This window comes from Phocoena sinus, chromosome 3, assembly GCF_008692025.1.
Source record: "Phocoena sinus isolate mPhoSin1 chromosome 3, mPhoSin1.pri, whole genome shotgun sequence".
NCBI classification, from domain to species: Eukaryota; Metazoa; Chordata; class Mammalia; order Artiodactyla; family Phocoenidae; genus Phocoena; species Phocoena sinus.
The window spans coordinates 49,410,826-49,430,318 of NC_045765.1; the positions used below are offsets into that span (position 1 = coordinate 49,410,826).

Genomic DNA, 19,493 nt, shown 5'->3' on the forward strand with positions numbered 1-19,493 from the left:
CTGTGTGCACAGTAAACAAGTTACCTGTCCTTCAGTCCACATAATAACCCTGTGAGGTAGTTTTTTCATCTTAAATTTGAACAAACAAAATGCTGTGCTCCCAGCATCCTCTTCCCTTCTGCTTAACCAAGGTCAGGCTTCCAGGAAGTGGCATGCTGGGGCTTGAACTGAGCACTCTTGGTTCCAAATTTGTGAATTTATTATTAAACACTGAGAAACACTGAGGAAGTAGACTGGACATTGAGTCTGAGGGACAGAACTTGGAATAATAATGCCACTAATAGAAATGGGGCAAAAAATCAGAGGAGGTACGATGGAGGAGGAGGGAGGGAGATGGTGAAGTCAGCTTGGGCTATGAAATAAGAGCCACTGGGCATCACTGGGTCCCTATCTCTTTATCACTGTGTCTTGGCTTGATGATTATCCTTCTGAACCATCTTCTTTGTTTCCAAGTTAATCACCATCCTTGACTCTCCAGGAGCCATGCACCAGCCCAGGCTGTGGTGAAGCAGCCTGTCCGGGGAGCCAGTGGCAGGACCACAGTCACAACGATTGTCCAGACTGGTGGGGACTGGAGCACCGGCCTCTTCAGTGTCTGCAGAGATAGGAGAATTTGTATGTTTTTTCTCTTCCTTTAAGTTCTCCTTTACTATTTTCTTTCCTAAGACACCAGTGGGTAGAAAAGCTGCGTCAGGCACAAGGACAGAAATTAAATGGTTTCAGACTAACTAGACTAATATTCTAGTGACTCAAATACACTCCTTGGCAGGAATGATCTTGCTTTTTAGGGATGTGGCTGTTTTTATAAAATAAGTGATGACTTCAAAGGTTTTTTTAAATGACAAAATCCATTGCATGTAAAGACACACAAAATGGGCTCCCTTATCTGCAGCTGATGGAGTATAAATTGGTACAAGCTTCCTAGTGAATGGTTAGTAACACCTATAAAAAGGACCTCAAGTGTTATGTAGTCTTCGACCCAGTAATTACAGTTTTAGGCATTTAGTCGAAGGGAATAAATCATGTGCAAAGATTTAGCAACATCATTAAATGTTGCAGCGTTGGTTATTGTAGCAACAATCTGGAACAACTTAAATGTTCAGTGGGGGCTTCAATACAATGAATTATACAGCCATGAAAAGTCGTGTTGTAGAATAATACTTCCTGAGATGGAAAAATGTTGGGATACAATTTTAAGTTAAAGAATCAGATTGTAAAACCATGTACATTAGACATTAATTTGGGGGAATATTTAGAAAAATATCTGGAAGGATATAAATACAAATGTTTACACCAAGTGTCTCCAGATGGTACGCTAATGAATAATTTTTCTTTTTGCTTATCTCTAGTTTCTGTGAGGGAAGTGTAGCACTTTCCTCACAGAATAGTGAGGAAGACCAATCATTGAATAAGACCAATCATAAAAAGATGCTCCCTTTGTTTTTTTTAAATTAAGTTTTATTGGAGTACAGTTGTTTTACAATGTTGTGTTAGTTTCTGCTGTACAGCAAAGTGAATCAGCTATACGTGTACATGTATCCCCTCTTTTCTGGATTTCCTTTCCGTTTAGGTCACTGCAGGGCATTGAGTAGAGTTCCCCATGCTATACAGTAGGTTCTCATTAGTTATCTATTTTATACATAGTATCAATAGTGTATATATGTCAATCCCAGTCTCCCAATTCATCCCTTCCCCCCTCCCCGCCTTTTATCCATAAGTCCATTCTCTATGTCTGTGTCTCTATTTCTGCTTTGCAACTAAATTCATCTGTATCGTTTTTCTAGATTCCACATATAAATGATGTTATATATTTGTTTTTCTGACTTCACTCTGTATGAGTCTCTAGGTCTATGCACGTCTCTGCAAATTGCACAATTTTCGTTCCTTTTTATTATGGCTGAGTAATATTCCAATGTATATATGTACCACATCTTCTTTATCCATTCTTCTGTTGATGGACATTTAGGTTGAATAGCTTGCTTTGTTGATTGAAATCTTTTCAGACTCTGGTTTAGATGTAAAGAAGTACCAACAACACTGCCCTCTAGCTGCATGATTTTCCACTGGGTTTGAAGTTCAAAGCACATTGATTCTATTTTTACCTTAGGACATTCTGACCCATCTCTGGTACCACATGTCAGTATCCTTTTCCAGGACCTGATGTTCTTGCCCTAGGGAGTAACTCGGTCACAGAACCTTTTTTTTTTTTTTTGCTGGGGGGTGGGGGTGGGGTGGGTGGGGGACTGTCCTTTTTGATGGATGAGGGCCAGTCTCTTAAGTTCAACAGACTCTGGATCCACTATTTTTGAAGAATATGGCTCCCCCACCCTTTAGAGGGTCTGGCAAGACCTGGATTTATCCTAAAGCCTCACAAGATGGATCAGCCAGAGAGCTCTGAGCTGCTACCTGATCCACGTCCTTATTCAGCTGAGTCTTGGCTGAGGCAGAAACTCTTAACAAAATTTTTGGTGCTCTGATCATCCAAGCCTGAGCCTTCACTGTTTGCCTGGGCCTCACAGAGAAGAGACCGCCCAGCACCAAACACTACCCTCCATCGCTGTCCCTTTGACCATCTGACCCAGAGCTCAGCAGATTTCTTCCTGCCACAGCTACCCATGTGTACTTCTGACCAGACAATTATGGCAGCTGTTCTCTGAATCACTCAGGATTCTTCCTGGTTCTTGTCCACATTCTCTGACTTTGGTTGTCACCCAGTACTGTGGTACAGAGAAGGCAGAATAGCCACGTGGAGATGTGGAGACCTAGCCCCAGTTTGGGGAGTGGACCATTTTCCTTTCATAGCTTATAGGTCGTGGTTGGAGGGGTGAGGGTATCAGTGCATTTCCAAGTAGAGCAAAGCCTGGAACATAACGTAGTGGTTAGGAGAGCACATTTGTATTGGATATAGACCTTGCCTTGAATCTTAACTCTGCTTCTTACTGGCCATTTGACCTTGAACAAATTCTCAGGGCCTTCATTTTTCCAGCTCTGAAATGGGGGTAAATAAAGGTGCCCACCTTAAAGATTGTCAAGATTAAAGCAGATAATGCATAGAACCCACTCTAGAACACTGGCTTGGAACATAACTGGATCAGAGTTTTTTTTGGTTGCATGCTATATATTGGGTTAAATAGTGTCCCCTCAAAATTCATGTCCACCTGGAGCCTCTGAATGTGACCTTATTTGGAAATAGGTTCTTTGCATTGTTGTCAAGTTACAAAGAGGTTATAATGGATTAGGGTGGGCCCTAAGCCAGTGGCTGGTGTTCTTGTAAGAAGAGGGAAATTTGGACGCACACACAGAAAAGATGGCCATGTGAAGACAGGCACAAATTAGAATAATGCATCTATAAGCCATGGAATGCCAAGGATTGCCAGCAACCACCAAAAATTTGGAGAGAGGCATGGAACAGACTTTCCCCCAGAGCTTCCAGAAGGACGAAGCCTGCCAACACGCCAATTTCAGACTTCTAGCCTCCAGAATTCTCCAATGAGAGAATACTTTCTATTGTTTTAAGATGTCCAGTTTGTGGTATTTTGTTATGTCAGCCCTAGGAAATTAATACACAAGCAAATATAGGATTTCATTAGAAGGTTATGGGGTAGCTCACAAAATCAGGAAATCAACTAAAAGCTAAGCTTAGGAGGGACAAGATGCATTATCAGGAGATAGCTGAAAGTCTGGTCAACTCCAAACATTTTAATCCTTTTGCTTTTCTGTCTGAGAATTGCTGTTTCAGCAATGGAGCCCAATCTGCCTAGCCTAGGTCATGACTGCTGCTTGACTAGGCCAGGGCATTTTGAATGACAGTTCTCTTATTTCCCACAATAGGGAAGGGATAAATTCCTAAATTTACTATTGGGGTGTGTTACTATGAAAATTCCAACAAATATACAATAATGCACTTAGTAAATCATAGGTATTAATGTCATTGTTGTTATAAATTTTTATTTTCCAGAGTGTTGAGAGCAAAGAATAGAATCAGGAGACTTAGATTGGTTGCTGCCCAATCCCAAGAGTACCTAAAAAGTTGACCAAAGAAAGGACCACATGCCACCCCCTCAGCCTTAAACATTGTTTCACTGCTTAGTTCTGCACTCCACCCCCATCAGTGTTCAGGAAACCAACCACACGGGTCTTCTGGGTCCCTGCTTGTCCATTGGAGAGCCCATTCTAGGGGCAAGAAGGAATGACATGTGGAGAATACAATATTCTTTACAGCTGGACGTGATCTGTGGAGGAGAGGCCATGAATATACAGTACCGGCTGATCTCAAATGTACTGTGTCCTAATTGTTGTTCCCTGGATGGGGCTCCATTTTGTAACTGCTCATAGTATCTCTAAGCTAATGGTCTCACAAGAAAAAATTTATAGGCAGTATCAATTTATACACTGGTGATCTGCACCATGATTCCCAGGATGCAGCTGGAGTATGAGTGCTATGAGTCTTAGGTTTTTTTCCTTCCTTGTTTAAAAGGACAACGTCATCCACAAAGTTTTATTTTAATCACATCACTGTGACAATACTTGTGACAAAATTGGAAACAAAAGGGACATCTTCTTTCCATGACTGTTTCACGTCAGATTCCCATCTTGGGATAGTTTACCATTAAATGTTGAGAATTACTGCTACAATTTGTCATCCATTAAGCAAAGGGTACATTATGAAGAGTGATAATTTCCATTTATTTTTGACATTTTGCTTCTTCATTTAATTGCTCTTCTGGTTTTTAAACTGCCTCCCTCTTTCCACCTCTGTGCTTTCTTCTGAATTCACACTGCCCTGGGATGAGAAAATGGATGCTTTTGTGTCCTTTGAGGATGTGGTTTCTGAAAGCTCAGATGTGAAGCTGAAGTGGAGGTGAAATAAGTGGCTGTGAAATGGCCTTGTGGGTGAAAGGCTGGCTGTTCCAGCTGGGGATGTTTGTGATATTGCCCCAGAGGAGGTTTATGTGGAAGGTATAATCAACACTGGTTTGTAATTCAGCCAGCCTTTACTGAGTTCCTATGTATGGTCATGTGATAGGCGCTACAGATATAATAGTGACGAAGATAGAGACGGTCTCTTTGAGTACATAAGCAATAAGCAAATAGACAAAATAATTGCAGTGGTGCTGAGTGCCGTGGAGGAAGTAAACAAGGTGTTTTGAAAGGAAATTACAGGGGGCAAAGGATGGCCTCTCTGAGGAACTGACTTAAGCTGATACCTGAGAGATGCGAAAGAACCAGCCACTAAAATCACTTTTCCTGTGGAGGCACCACAAGCACCAGGCAGTAAAGGGCTTTGTGTGGACAAGAAGCCATCAGAGGCCCAACGTGGGTGGGGTGAAGCAGTCTAAGAATTTCTTTGGTTTTCTGGAAGAGGAAGGAGGCATGAAAAGGCCTCAGACTGGGATTTGTGTCCTTGAACTGTATCTTGGGTAAACTGTACACTGTACACTGCAGTCTGAAAGCAGGGACCACTGGTCCTGCTCATTGGTCTTGGCCAGCAGAGCACCTGACCAATAGAAGGCGCTAATGAATATTTCCTGAATGACACATCTATGAATGAATTTTAACCTGTATTCTCACTTGCTTCCTTCTTTCCTGCACTTCATTGAAACAATCACAAAGACTTAGATTCAGAAGGGATATTGGGGTCAGCTGGTCTGGCCCCTCACCAGCTTGTCTAAGTCCCCTCTGTAGCAAGCCTGGTAAGGACCTGACAGGCTTGGCTTTCTGAACATTTCTGGAGAGGAGGGCTCCTCTCCCTTGGAGCCATCTCAGTGCTTTAAAAAAAAAAAAAAGATTTTTAATAGGTTACCAGGTACGTGATGCAAAATTCAAAAGTACCTACCCCTTAGGTATATGAAAAGCAGCAACTCCATCCTTGCCCTCCTGCCCTGCCCAGTTCTCCTCAGAGGCCACCACTCTTACCTGAGCCCCAATATAGTCTATATGCTTATAAATATATAAAAAATTTTAATGAAAATAGATTAATCTTTTTATTATAAAAGTATCATATAATCATGGTAAAAAAGAAAAATGCAAAAGGCTATAAAAGAAGAAAGCAGTATCCTGTAATCCCAGTGTCGTAGATATACATTGTTAATATTTTGGTATCTATCCTTCCAGATTTTTTCTGTATATGTGGTATATATAATTGACACAAATAATAGAATTGTAAACACACACAGTTCTGCATCTTTATTTTGTTTTAATTTAACAATATAGGTGACCATATTGTGCAGACCATATCAGCACTTCTGAAGCTAATATTTTAAATTGCTGCATAGATTCCATTGTATGAATGTACCATAATTTATTTATCCAAAAATTCTTATTTGTGGATCTTTATGTGGTTTCCAGACTTTTTGCTATTCAAACCAATGCTTTGTGAGTATTCTTGTATTGGTGCCATTTTGTATGTGCGTGAGTTATCTGTTGGACAATTGCTGAGGGTAAACCTACTGGTCAGATAGTACGTACCTTTTTAAATCTTGATAGATGTTTCCAAATGGCTCTCCATTTAGAAGTTGTACTAATTTACACTCCCACCCACAATGTATGAGCATGCCCCATTCCTTATTTATCTATTTATTTATTCTTGGCTGAGTTGGGTCTTCATTGCTGCATGTGGGCTTTCTCTAGTTGCAGTGAGTGGGGGCTACTCTTCCTTGCAGTGCATGGGCTTCTCATTGCGGTGGCTTCTCTTGTTGCAGAGCACGGCTCTAGGCGCACGGACTTCAGTAGTTGTGGCTCGTGGGCTTTAGAGTGCAGGCTCAGTAGTTGTGGTGCACGGGCTTAGTTTCTCCACAGCATGTGGGATCTTCCCTGACCAGGGCTCGAATCCGTGTCCACTGCATTGGCAGGCGGATTCATAACCACTGTGCCACCGGGGAAGCCCCACATTCCTTTTTTTTTTTTTTTTGCGGTACACGGGGCTCTCACTCTTGTGGCCTCTCCCGTTGCAGAGCACAGGCTCCGGACGCTCAGGCTCAGCGGCCATGGCTCACGGGCCTAGCTGCTCTGCGGCACGTGGGATCTTCCCGGACCGGGGCACGAACCCGTGTCCCCTGCATCGGCAGGCAGACTCTCAACCACTGCGCCACCAGGGAAGCCCCCCACCATTCCTTTTTTAAGCATCTCTTATTGTTAGATTCTGCCTCTTTGTGATAATTGACCTGAAATGTGCCTTGCTGCAATTTCCACACACCTTTCCTACTTATGTTCTTTGGGGCTCCACACTGTGGTTTTGTGTAGCCTTCTTCTTTTTATCTCGACTCCCCCTGTGAGTTAGAAGGATGAATGATGAACCACATTCCATGCTTGAGGGTGGAGTTCATGTTAGAGAATAGGCCAGGAATGTTTAGGCTGTGGGAGCTGACATGACCACTAGGCCTTTGGGGGGAAGAGGAAGAGGCTGAATTTATGGCATGGATCTCTCTTGAGCCTGAGCTTCTTTTTTAAAAACAGTACACACACATACACACACACACACACACACACACACGTGCACACACATACTTGCATATATATATATATATATTTTTACTTCACAAATAACATATGAATATGTTCACTTTATTAAAGAAATGAAACATTACAGAAAAGGGAACCATGTCACTCTTTTTTATTAAATCAATTTGGAGTGTTTTCTTCCAGATCTTTTTCTCTGTATTTACATGTGCATCTATTAGTAACATATACTATTGCTTTGTAACTTTTTAAACAAAGCATAAATGGTATTATGCTGTAATATCATTATGCAATTTGATTTTTTTAACTCAAAATATGTCTCAGAGATTTATCTCTGTTGGTACTTAATTGATCTTTCATTGCATTCTTAATTATTCCCTAGTATGATCTGCACCATCATGGTTTATTTACACGTTTGTCTATTAATGTACTCTTTTTAAATTTGAAGCCACAAATAATGCTGCAGTGGATATCCTTGTACCAGCCTCTTTGTGTGCATGTGTAAGCATTACTCTAGGGTAGATGCTAACAAGTGGAGTTACTGAATCCCAGAGTATTTAAAATTTTACGAGATTCAGCCAAGTTGCTTTCCAAAGTGACTGTGCCAGTTTCCATCTCCATCAGTGTATGGAGCACCTATTTCTCTGTGGTGCCCCACAGCATTTGACATGCTCTAAAAACCTTAAAGTGTGGCCAGCCCTGAACCAAGATGGCAGAGTAGAAGGACATGCTCTCACTCCCTCTTGTGAGAACACCAGAATCACAACTAGCTGCTGGACAGTCATCAACAGGAAGACACTGGAACTCACCAAAAAAGGTACCCCACATCCAAAGACAAAGGAGAAGCCACAATGAGATGGTAGGAGGGGCGCAATCGCAGTAAAATCAAATCCCATAACTGGTGGCTGGGTGACTCACAGACTGGAAAACACTTATACCATAGAAATCCACGCACTGGAGTGAAGGTTCTGAGCCGCACATCAGGATTCTGAACCTGGGGGTCCAACAACGGGAGGAGGAATTCCTAGAGAATCAGGCTTTGAAGGCTAGTGGGATTTGACTGCAGGACTTCGACAGGACTGGGGGAAACAGAGACTCCACTCTTGGAGGGCACACACAAAGTAGTGTGCACATCGGGACCCAGGGGAAGGAGCAGTGATCCCAAGGGAGACTGAACCCAACCTAGCTGCTAGTGTTGGAGGGTCTCCTGCAGAGGCGGGGGTGGCTGTGGCTCACTGTGGGGACAAAGACACTGGCAGCAGAAGTTCTGGGAAGTACTCCTTGGTGTGAGCCCTCCCAGAGTCTGCCATTAGCCCCACCAAAGAGCCCAGGTAGGCTCCAGTGTTGGGTTACCTCAGGCCAAACAACCAACAGGGAGGGAACCCAGCCCCACCCATCAGCAGTCAAGCCAATTAAAATTTTACTGAGCTCTGCCCACCAGAGCAACAGTCAGCTCTACCCACCACCAGTCCCTCCCATCAGGAAACTTGCACAAGCCTCTTAGGTAGCCTCATCCACAAGAGGGCAGACAGCAGAAGCAAGAAGAACTACAGTCCTACAGCCTGCGGAACAAAAACCACATTCACAGAAAGATAGACAAGATGAAAAGGCAGAGGGCTATGTACCAGATGAAAGAACAAGATAAAACCCCAGAAAAACAACTAAATGAAGTGGACATAGGCAACCTCCCAGAAGGAGAATTCAGAATAATGATAGTGAAGATGATCCAGGACCTCGGAAAAAGAATGGAGGCAAAGATCGGGAAGATGCAAGAAATGTTTAACAAAGACCTAGAAGAATTAAAGAACAAACAAACAGAGATGAACAATACAATAACTGAAATGAAAACTACACTAGAAGGAATCAATAGCATAATAACTGAGGCAGAAGAACGGATAAGTGACCTGGAAGACAGAATGGTGGAATTCACTGCTGTGGAACAGAATAAAGAAAAAAGGATGAAAAGAAATGAAGACAGCCTTAAAGACCTCTGGGATAACATTAAATGCAACAACATTCGCATTATAGGGGTCCCAGAAGGAGAAGAGAGAGAGAAAGGACCTGAGAAAATATTTGAAGAGATTATAGTCAAAAACTTCCCTAACATGGGAGAGGAAATAGCCACCCAAGTCCAGGAAATGCAGAGAGTCCCAGGCAGGATAAACCCAACGAGAAACATGCCGAGATACATAGTAATCTAATTGACAAAAATTAAGGACAAAAAAAATTATTAAAAGCAACAAGGGAAAAAAGACAACATACAAGGGAACTCCCATAAGGTTAACAGCTGATTTCTCAGCAGAAAGACTACAAGCCAGAGTGGAGTGGCACAATATATTTAAAGTGATGAAAGGGAAGAACCTACAACCAACATTACTCTACCTGGCAAGGATCTCATCAGATTCGACAGAGAAATCAAAAGCTTTACAGACAAGCAAAAGGTAAGAGAATTCAGCACCACCAAACCAGCTCTACAACAAATGCTAAAGGAACTTCTCTAAGTGGGAAACACAAGAGAAGAAAATGGCCCACAAAAGCAAACCCAAAACAATTAAGAAAATGGTTATAGGAACTTACATATTGATAATTACCTTAAACATGAATGGATTAAATGCTCCAATCAAAAGACACAGGCTTGCTGAATGGATACAAAAACAACACCCATATATATGCTGTCTACAAGAGACCCACTTCAGACCTAGGGACACATACAGACTGAAAGTTAGGGGATGGAAAAAGATATTCCATGCAAATGGAAATCAAAAGAAAGCTGGAGTAACAATACTCATATCAGATAAAATAGACTTTAAAATAAAGAATGTTACAAGAGACAAGGAAGGACATTACATAATGATCAAGGGATCAATCCAAGAAGGAGATATAACAATTTTAAATATATATGCACCCAACATAGGAGCACCTCAATACATAAGACAACTGCTAACAGCTCTAAAAGAGGAAATTGACAGTAACACAATAATAGTGGGAGACTTTAACACCTCACTTACACCAATGGACAGATCATCCAAAATGAAAATAAATAAGGAAACAGAAGCTTTAAATGACACAACAGACCAGATAGATTTAATTGATATTTATAGGACATTCCATCTAAAAACAGCAGATTACACATTCTTCTCAAGTGTGCACAGAACTTTCTCCAGGATAGATCACATCTTGGGTCACAAATCAAGCCTCAGTAAATTTAAGAAATTTGAAATCATATCAAGCATCTTTTCTGACCACAACACTATTAGATTAGAAATGAATTGCAGGGAAAAAAATGTAAAAAACACAAACACATGGAGGCTAAACAATATGTTACTAAATAACCAAGAGATCACTGAAGAAACCAAAGAGGAAATAAAATACCTAGAGACAAATGACAATGAAAATAAAAATACGAGGATCCAAAACCTATGGGATGCAGCAAAAGCAGTTCTAAGAGGAAAGTTTATAGCTATACAAGCCTACCTCAAGAAACAAGAAAAATCTTAAATAAGCAATCTAACCTTACACCTAAAGGAGCTAAAGAAGAACAAACAAAACCCAAATTTAGCAGAAGGAAAGAAATCATAAAGATCAGAGCAGAAATAAATGAAATAGAAATAAAGAAAACAATAGCAATGATCAATAAAACTAAAAGCCAGTTCTTTGAGAAGATAAACAAAATTGATAAACCATTAGCCAGACTCATCAAGAAAAAGAGGGAGAGGACTCAAATCAAGAAAATTAGAAATGAAAAAGAAGTTACAACAGACACTGCAGAAAAACAAAGCATCCTAAGAGATTACTACAAGCAACTCTATGCCAATCAAATGGACAACCTGGAAGAAATGCACAAATTTTTTGGAAAGTATAACCTCAAAGACTGAACCAGGAAGAAATAGAAAATATGAACAGACCAATCACAAGTAATGAAATTGAAACTGTGATTAAAAATCTTCCAACAAACAAAAGTCCAGGACCAGATGGCTTCACAGGTGAATTCTATCAAACATTTAGAGAAGAGCTGATATCCATCCTTCTCAAACTCTTCCAAAAAATTGCAGAGGAAGGAACACTCCCAAACTCATTCTGTGAGGCCACCATCACCCTGATATCAAAACCAAAGATACTACAAAAAAAGAAAATTACAGACCAATATCACTGATGAATATAGATGCAAAAATCCTCACCAAATACTAGCAAACAGAATCCAGCAACACATTAAAAGGATCATACACCATGATCAAGTTGGATTTATCCCAGGGATGCAAGGATTCTTCAATATGCACAAATCAATCAATGTGATACACCATATTAAGAAACTGAAGAAGAAAAACCATATGCTCATTTCAATAGATGCAGAAAAAGCTTTTGACAAAGTTTAACACCCATTTATGATAAAAACTCTCCAGAACTTGGGCATAGCGGGAACCTACCTCAACATAATAAAAGCTATATATGACAAACCCACAGCAAACATCATTCTCAATGGTGAAAAACTGAAAGCATTTCCTCTAAGATCAGGAACAAGACAAGGATGTCCACTCTCACCACTGTTATTCAACATAGTTTTGGCATTCCTAGCCACAGCAATCAGGGAAGAAAAAGAAATAAAAGGAATACAAATTGGAAAAGAAAAAGTAAAATTGTCACTGTTTGCAGGTGACATGATACTATACATAGAGAATCCTAAAGATGCCACCAGAAAACTACTAGAGCTAATCAATGAATCTGGTAAAGCTGCAGTATACAAAATTAATGCACAGAAATCTCTTGCATCCCTATACACTAATGATGAAAAATCTGAGAGAGAAATTAAGGAAACTCTCCCATTTACCATTGCAATAAAAAGAATAAAATACCTAGGAATAAACCTACCTAGGGAGACAATAGACCTGTATGCAGAAAATTATAAGACACTGGTGAAAGAAATTAAAGATGATACCAACAAATGGAGAGGTAATCCATGTTCTTGGATTGGAAGAATCAACATTGTGAAAAGGACTATACTACCCAAAGCAATCTACAGATTCAATGCAATCCCTATCAAATTACCAATGACATTTTTTACGGAACTAAAACAAAAAATCTTAAAATTTGTATGGAGACACAAAAGACCCCAAATATCCAAAGCAGTCTTGAGGGAAATAAACGGAGTTGGAGGAATCAGACTCCCTGACTTCAGACCATATTACAAAGCTACAGTAATCAAGACAATATGGTACTGGTACAAAAACAGAAACAAAGATCAATGGAACAAGATAGAAAGCCCAGAGATAAACCCACACACCTATGGTCAACTAACCTATGACAAAGGAGGCCAGGTAATACAATGGAGAAAAGACAATCTCTTCAATAAGTGGTGCTGGGAAAACTGGACAGCTACATGTAAAAGAATGAAATTAGAATAGTCCCTAACACCATACACAAAAATAAACTCAAAGTGGATTAGAGACCTAAATGTAAGGCTGGACACTATAAAACTCTTAGAGGAAAACATAGGCAGAACACTCTTTGACATAAATCACAGCAAGATCTTTTTTGATCCATCTCCTAGAGTAATGGAAATAAAAACAAAAATAAACAAATGGGACCTAATGAAACTTCAAAGCTTTTGCACAGCAAAGGAAACCATAAACAAGACGAAAAGACAACCCTCAGAATGGGAGAAAATATTTGCAAATGAATCAATGGACAAAGGATTAATCTCCAAAATTTATAAGCAGCTCACACAGCTCAATATTAAAAAAACAAACAACCCAGGCTTCCCAGGTGGCACAGTGGTGCGAGTTTGCCTGCTGATGCAGGGGACATGAGTTCGTGCCCCAGTCCTGCAAGATCCCACATGCCACGGAGCGGCTGGGCCCGTGAGCAATGGCCACTGAGTCTGCGCGTCCGGAGCCTGTGCTCCGCAACGGGAGAGGCCACAACAGTGAGAGGCCCGCATACCGCAGGAAAAAACAGAAAAAACCCAATCCAAAAATGGGCAGAAGACCTAAATAGACATTTCTCCAAAGAAGACATACAGATGGCCAAGAAGCACATGAAAAGCTGCTCAACATCACTAATGATTAGAGAAATGCAAATCAAAACTACAAGGAGGTATCACCTCACACCGGTTAGAATGGGCATCATCAGAAAATCTATAAACAACAAATGCTGGAGAGGAGTGGAGAAAAGGGAACCCTCTTGCACTGTTGGTGGGAATGTAAATTGATACAACCACTATGGAGAACAGTATGGAGGTTCCTTAGAAAACTAAAAATAGAATTACCATATGATCCAGCAATCCCACTACTGGGCATATACCCAGTGAAAACCGTAATTCAAAGAGAAACATGCACCCCAATGTTCATTGCAGCACTATTTACAATAGCCAGGTCACGGAAGCAACCTAAATGCCCATCGACAGACAAATGGATAAAGAAGATGTGGTACATATATACAATAGAATATTACTCAACCATAAAAAGGAACGAAATTGGGTCATTTGTTGAGACGTGGATGGATCTAGAGACTGTCATACAGAGTGAAGTAAGTCAGAAAGAGAAAAACAAATATCTAATATTAACACATATATGTGGAAACTAGAAAAATTGTACAGATGAACGGGTTTGCAGGGCAGAAGGTGAGACACAGATGTAGAGAACAAACTTACGGACACCGAGGCGGGTTAGCGGCAGGGGGGTGGTGGTGGTGGTGGGATGAATTGGGCGATTGGGATTGACATGTATACACTGATGTATATAAAATTGATGACTAATAAGAAACTGCTGTATTAAAAAGTAAATAAAACAAAATTCAAAAATAAAAACACCTTAGAAAAATTTGGCATTCTTATAGGTAATAAATGGTTTCTGATCGTCTTAGTATGCAATTCCCTGATTACTAACGACATTGAGCAGCTTTTCGTGTTTTTTCTTGGTCATTTGTATTTGTTCTTTACCTGTTCATGTCTTGTGTTCATTTTCTTCTTCTGTTTAATCCTTGATGTATTGATTTTCAGGAATTCTTTGTATGTTCTGGATACTTATCCTTGGTCTGTGATTTATTTAGCGAAATTTCCTCCTAGCGCCCCCTGAAGACAAAGGATTCCATCATCCTACCCTTGTGCATCTCTTGTTGAGCACAGTGTTTATCCCACAGCACTCCATCTCGGTACATCTGACCCAAGGATCTTTCCTAAAGAAGTTGCATGATTTCAGATTCTCCACAGGAATAAATACCAAACAGTGGTAGTGAGGGCACTGTCTTAGAACACACAAATCCACAATTGTTTACTAATTAAATACATAAAACATGAGAACATTTGGGCATATGTGGTATGTGTAGTAGTTAAGACTTTGGAGCCAGACTATTTGAGTTTAAACATGACCTCTGCCCCTTCTTAACAAATGTATGAACTTGGGCAAATGGTTTAAGTCCTCTGGGCATTCGTTTGCTCATCTGTAAAACGGGCCTAATAATAGTAAATTTTATAGGATTGTTGTGAGAATTAAATGAGTTACTAAATGTAAAGTACTTTTAGCGGGGCTTGGCACATGGTGAAATCTGTATAAATATTATCTATTATATAATAAAACTTTGGCTTTTATAGTTTTTTTTTTTTTTTATCATGTCTGACTTCTGTCCCAAGGTAATTGAATTTTGGGTGTGTTTCCTCAGTATCTAGTACTCCCTCATAATGAACACTTAGATAACCTGGATATACAAATGGAAAGGCTTAAAAATAAAATTAACAGCGTGTGTTATATGAGTCATAAAAATAAGGTACAGGAGTTTCAGTGCACAAAACAACTTCTTTACAATATGCTTATTGAGGATGGTGGGTATTTCTCTCTGCCAGTTAAAGTGGTGCAGCTCAGGCAATTGGGTAAAGACAATTTATTACTCACTTAGCTTGCTAGCTGTATAATTATGCAACTTTTGATTAATTTTTTATCTGCAGGGATATACACTACAGTATTTTGTAATTCATGCATAAGTTTTGATTGATTTTTATGTGCCATGATTTCAAAGTCCTCTAATTCAGGGTTGCATACAGTATTACCACTCTGAACTCACTGCACGTTCATGGGCCATTTGCTGTCCTCTGACCTGTTTATACCAGTTGTCAGTGCTGAGTGGGACCTGCTGATCTTGCTAGGAGTAATGATTTTTTTTAAATGTGGGACAAAACATCTCAGACTTAATCAAGGATGAATTTAGTGTTTGCTTTGGGCCAAGTGATGCCTATAATACATGATTTCGTGATTTTCTTAAGATTCCTGACGAAATAGATGTTCTGTTTCTCAGATAGGCTGCTCCTTGTCCCCCTCCCCACTCCAGTCCTCATGCCCTCCATGCACATGTTCTACCTCACCTCTTATATGAAACTGGAGAAGTCCAGAGTCCAGGTACATCTCTTGGAGGTTCTAAGATAAAACGGCATTCCTAGATTTCTGCTTCTTTGTCACTGAATTTGGGAGTGGGACTCTGCACTCCTCACTGTTGAAGAGGGAGGGAGGGATGAGGCAACAGAGACAGGTGTTTGACAAGGAATTCTTCTAGTATGCTAGTGACATGGCATGTGAGCCTTTGTGTCTGGTGCACTAGAAGGCTATGAACACTACCATTTCACACTCATTAGAATGGATAAAATAAAAAAGGCTGACAATAGCAAATGTTGGTGAGGATGTGGAACAACAAACTCTCATACATTGCTGGTGGGAGGCTAAAATGGTACAAATACTTTGGAGAACTCTTTGTAAATTTCTGGTAAAATTAAACATAAATCTACCCCATGACCTAGCAATTCCATTTCCAGGAATCCACCCAAGTGAAATGAAAATATTTGTCCACGTAAAGACTTGTATATGAATATTCATAGTGCTTATTCATAATAGCAAAAAATGGAATAAACAGTGGGAGAGTGGACAATTTGTAGAACATTTATACATTGGTAATGCTACTCAACAATAAAAGGAACAAACTGCAGATATACATAACAACATAGATGAATCTCAAGAAACGTGATGTTGAACAAAAGAAGTCAGATACAAAAGTAAACATGATTCCACTTATACGAAGTCCAAATCGAGGTAAAACTCATCTATGGGAATAGAAATCAGAATAGTGATATGTCTGGAGTGGGGGTGGGAGGACTGGGATTGTCTGGGAAGGGGCACACGGGAACTCCCTGGCGTGATGGCAGTGTTCTACACGTTTGGTTACGTGGGTGAATATGATTGTCAGAATTCATCCAACTGAACATTTATGATTTGTGCATTTTCTTGTTTATAAATTTTGCCTCAATAACATTTATTGAATACATTTTTAAAGGTTATGGTTAGTTTTTTTGCTCTTTCATAGTTCAAATTATTTGTATTTGTCAAGGTTGTTATCTTTTGCAATGATATAGCATCTTAATCGTTTACTGGGGGTTCTTAACCTGTGGTCCAGTGATAGTTTTCAATGGATCCTTGAACCCCGTGAAACTGAATGCACAATTTTTTTTTTTTTGAATGCACAATTTTGCATGTCTGTGTTCATGTATTTTTCTCTCCCCTTCAGGAGCAAGTTCATACCTATCACCATATTCTCAAAAGGTTCCGTGACCCAAAACGTATTTAAAAGAGAACCTCTGTGTTAATGGTTCATGCAGGATGTGTAGGAAACAATATCAGTAGTTAAAGATGAATGAATGAATAAATGACCAACTGTTTCCAGCTGATGTTCAAGGAACCAAGCCTGTACTAGTTTACAGATTAGAACTGGCAGATGTCAGTGGCTCCATGCAACTGCAAACGTTAGAGAAACCTTCTGGCCTGAGAAATAGAATAAAGTCCTTATAAGAATAGTAGGCAGAATCAGTGTACCATATAAGAGCTTTCAATCACATTTATAGAAGAAGACGCCTGCTGTTCAAAAGTATCTTATACTGTGTCTATTTTAAATATTGAAATTAGATAGATGAACATAAGAGAAGCAACAGTTATGTTTCAACTATAAAAAATTATTTAATGCTTTTCTCTTGACAGAAAAAACAGTTACTGTAGTGAATGTTATCAGAATTGTAGCAGGTTCAGCTTTGCCAGTGTTTAACAAAAGAAGACAATTTTGGTGTGGCTCAGTTACGGCAATTCTCATATAGTGAGTTTTGCAAATTGGTTATTCATTCTCAGTCCCTGATTGCAGGGGGACAATGCAGTATTAAATTGATGGCATAGGGCTACAAATGCTCTTTGAGATGTGAAGTTGCTCCAAGCACAACTGAGAACCTGAGCTTGCTTTTATGTGGTTATTGACAGGTTTCTGTGGTCTCATTTGTCCCATGTGTCTTGAGTGTGACATCGCCAGGCATTATGGAGAGTGTTTTTGTTGGCCATTGTTACCTGGGTCCACCTTTGCACTAAGAATTGGCACCAGAGAGAGACATAGAATACGGGTAAGTGTGTTTGGATATATATGTGAAGCTGGATCTGTATGAGAACCTGGATGCCTTTCAAACCTGTGATTTTTTTAAAAAAATGAGGTGTGGGTGAGGATGTTTAAAAACACCACACTTAGTGGAATACTTTGAGAAAGGAAAGGGAAGAAATTTCTGACTTCATTTGTTACTAGGATGTATATTAACGAAAATGCCACATCGTGAAGGGTATTTCCAAGGGGGACCTATTATAATGTAGATCGTTGGCCACTTCTGTTTCTCTGTCTCTTATTACATCCAGAGAAGATGATAGGTAGAAGTGCACCAAATTTGGAGGATACACTTGGGATAAGCTCACTTAAAATGTAGCCCATCAGCATATACAGAATTCACTTTGGGGGTTCCCTGGGGACCCTTCAAAGAGCCAATTTCCAGTGCAGCTGAGACTGAGGTACAATGAGAGATTGAGGACAGACATGTCATACCTACTAAGATGTGGACAGATAAAAAGGCATCTTTTTATTTTATTTGTTTTTTTATTGGAGTATAGTTGCTTTACACTGCTGTGTCAGTTTCTGCTGTACAGCAAAGTCAATCAGCCACACATATACATGTATCCCCTCTTTTTTGTATTTCCTTCCCATTTAGGTCACCACAGAGCACTGAGTAGAGTTCCCTGTGCTGTACAGTAGGTTCTCATTAGTTAAAGGCATCTTTTTATATATTCATGTGAAATGATCCCTAAGATATATTTTTAAGTGAACAAAAGAGTAAGGCGTATAAGTATGTAATGATTTACTTAAAAAGACTATATATGTGTAGGTAAAATGTAATGTGTATATATCTGTATGTATCTATATATTTGCCTAGACATAGAATTTATTTGGAAGTGTATATAAGAACTACCAACAACGGTAGCCCCCGACAGGTAACTGGGTGGCTGGTGAGAGCTGTAGAAGAGGGGGGATTTACTTTTTATTTCCTATCCCTTCTTACTGTGGGGATTTTGGACCATGTGCATTTATTACTCCAAAAAAGTAAATAAAATAATTATAAACATTAAGTTCTAAGAGGAAATAAAAAGATGTTGACAGAGAATTTTCTGTCAGTGAGACAGTGGTTTCAGGTATGAAGTCTTGAGGGCAGGTCTCTGAATTGCAAGGATTGATTAGCAGTCGAGCTGCTTGGCACTTGGGTAACGCGGTGGAGTTGTGTCCCTGGGCGATGACTTCAGGGTGGTGGTGGATCTTGGGGGCAGTGGGTGGGATGGGCCATGAGGTAATACTGCAGAGGTTCCTGGGAAAGGGAACTGAGCCTGTACGATTGAGCCAGAACAGAGACCCGGTCTCCCCTAGGGCACGCTGTGCGAGGACTGGCTGGCAGTGCACTGCTGCTGGCCTTTTTCCATCTGCCAAGTGGCCCGGGAACTCAAGTTGAGGACCTCCCAACTGTATGAAATCTATGCGGCCCCTTCGACTAAGGAAAATCTTATCTGACAGCAAGAAATCTCCTCCTCACTTTCCTGCACCCTCCTCTCAAATCCCTCCTAGTAGAGAGATTGTTCTTAAGGTTTCACTGAAATAATATGAAAATAAATGATTTCCCACTACTGTCTTTACTGTTGTCCTTTCTTTACACG

At 40.1% G+C, this 19,493-nt stretch overlaps 1 protein-coding gene across 1 annotated transcript; it reads left to right on the forward strand.

Annotated features, from left to right (window-relative positions):
• Nucleotides 1-484: 484 nt before the first annotated feature.
• Nucleotides 485-19,392, forward strand: PLAC8L1 (PLAC8 like 1). The gene is made up of 3 exons (XM_032625838.1): nt 485-615; nt 17,736-17,872; nt 19,210-19,392. The coding sequence occupies exons 2-3, from the start codon at nt 17,759-17,761 to the stop codon at nt 19,348-19,350; spliced, it is 255 nt and encodes an 84-aa protein (XP_032481729.1). The 5' UTR covers nt 485-615; nt 17,736-17,758; the 3' UTR covers nt 19,351-19,392.
• Nucleotides 19,393-19,493: the final 101 nt, after the last annotated feature.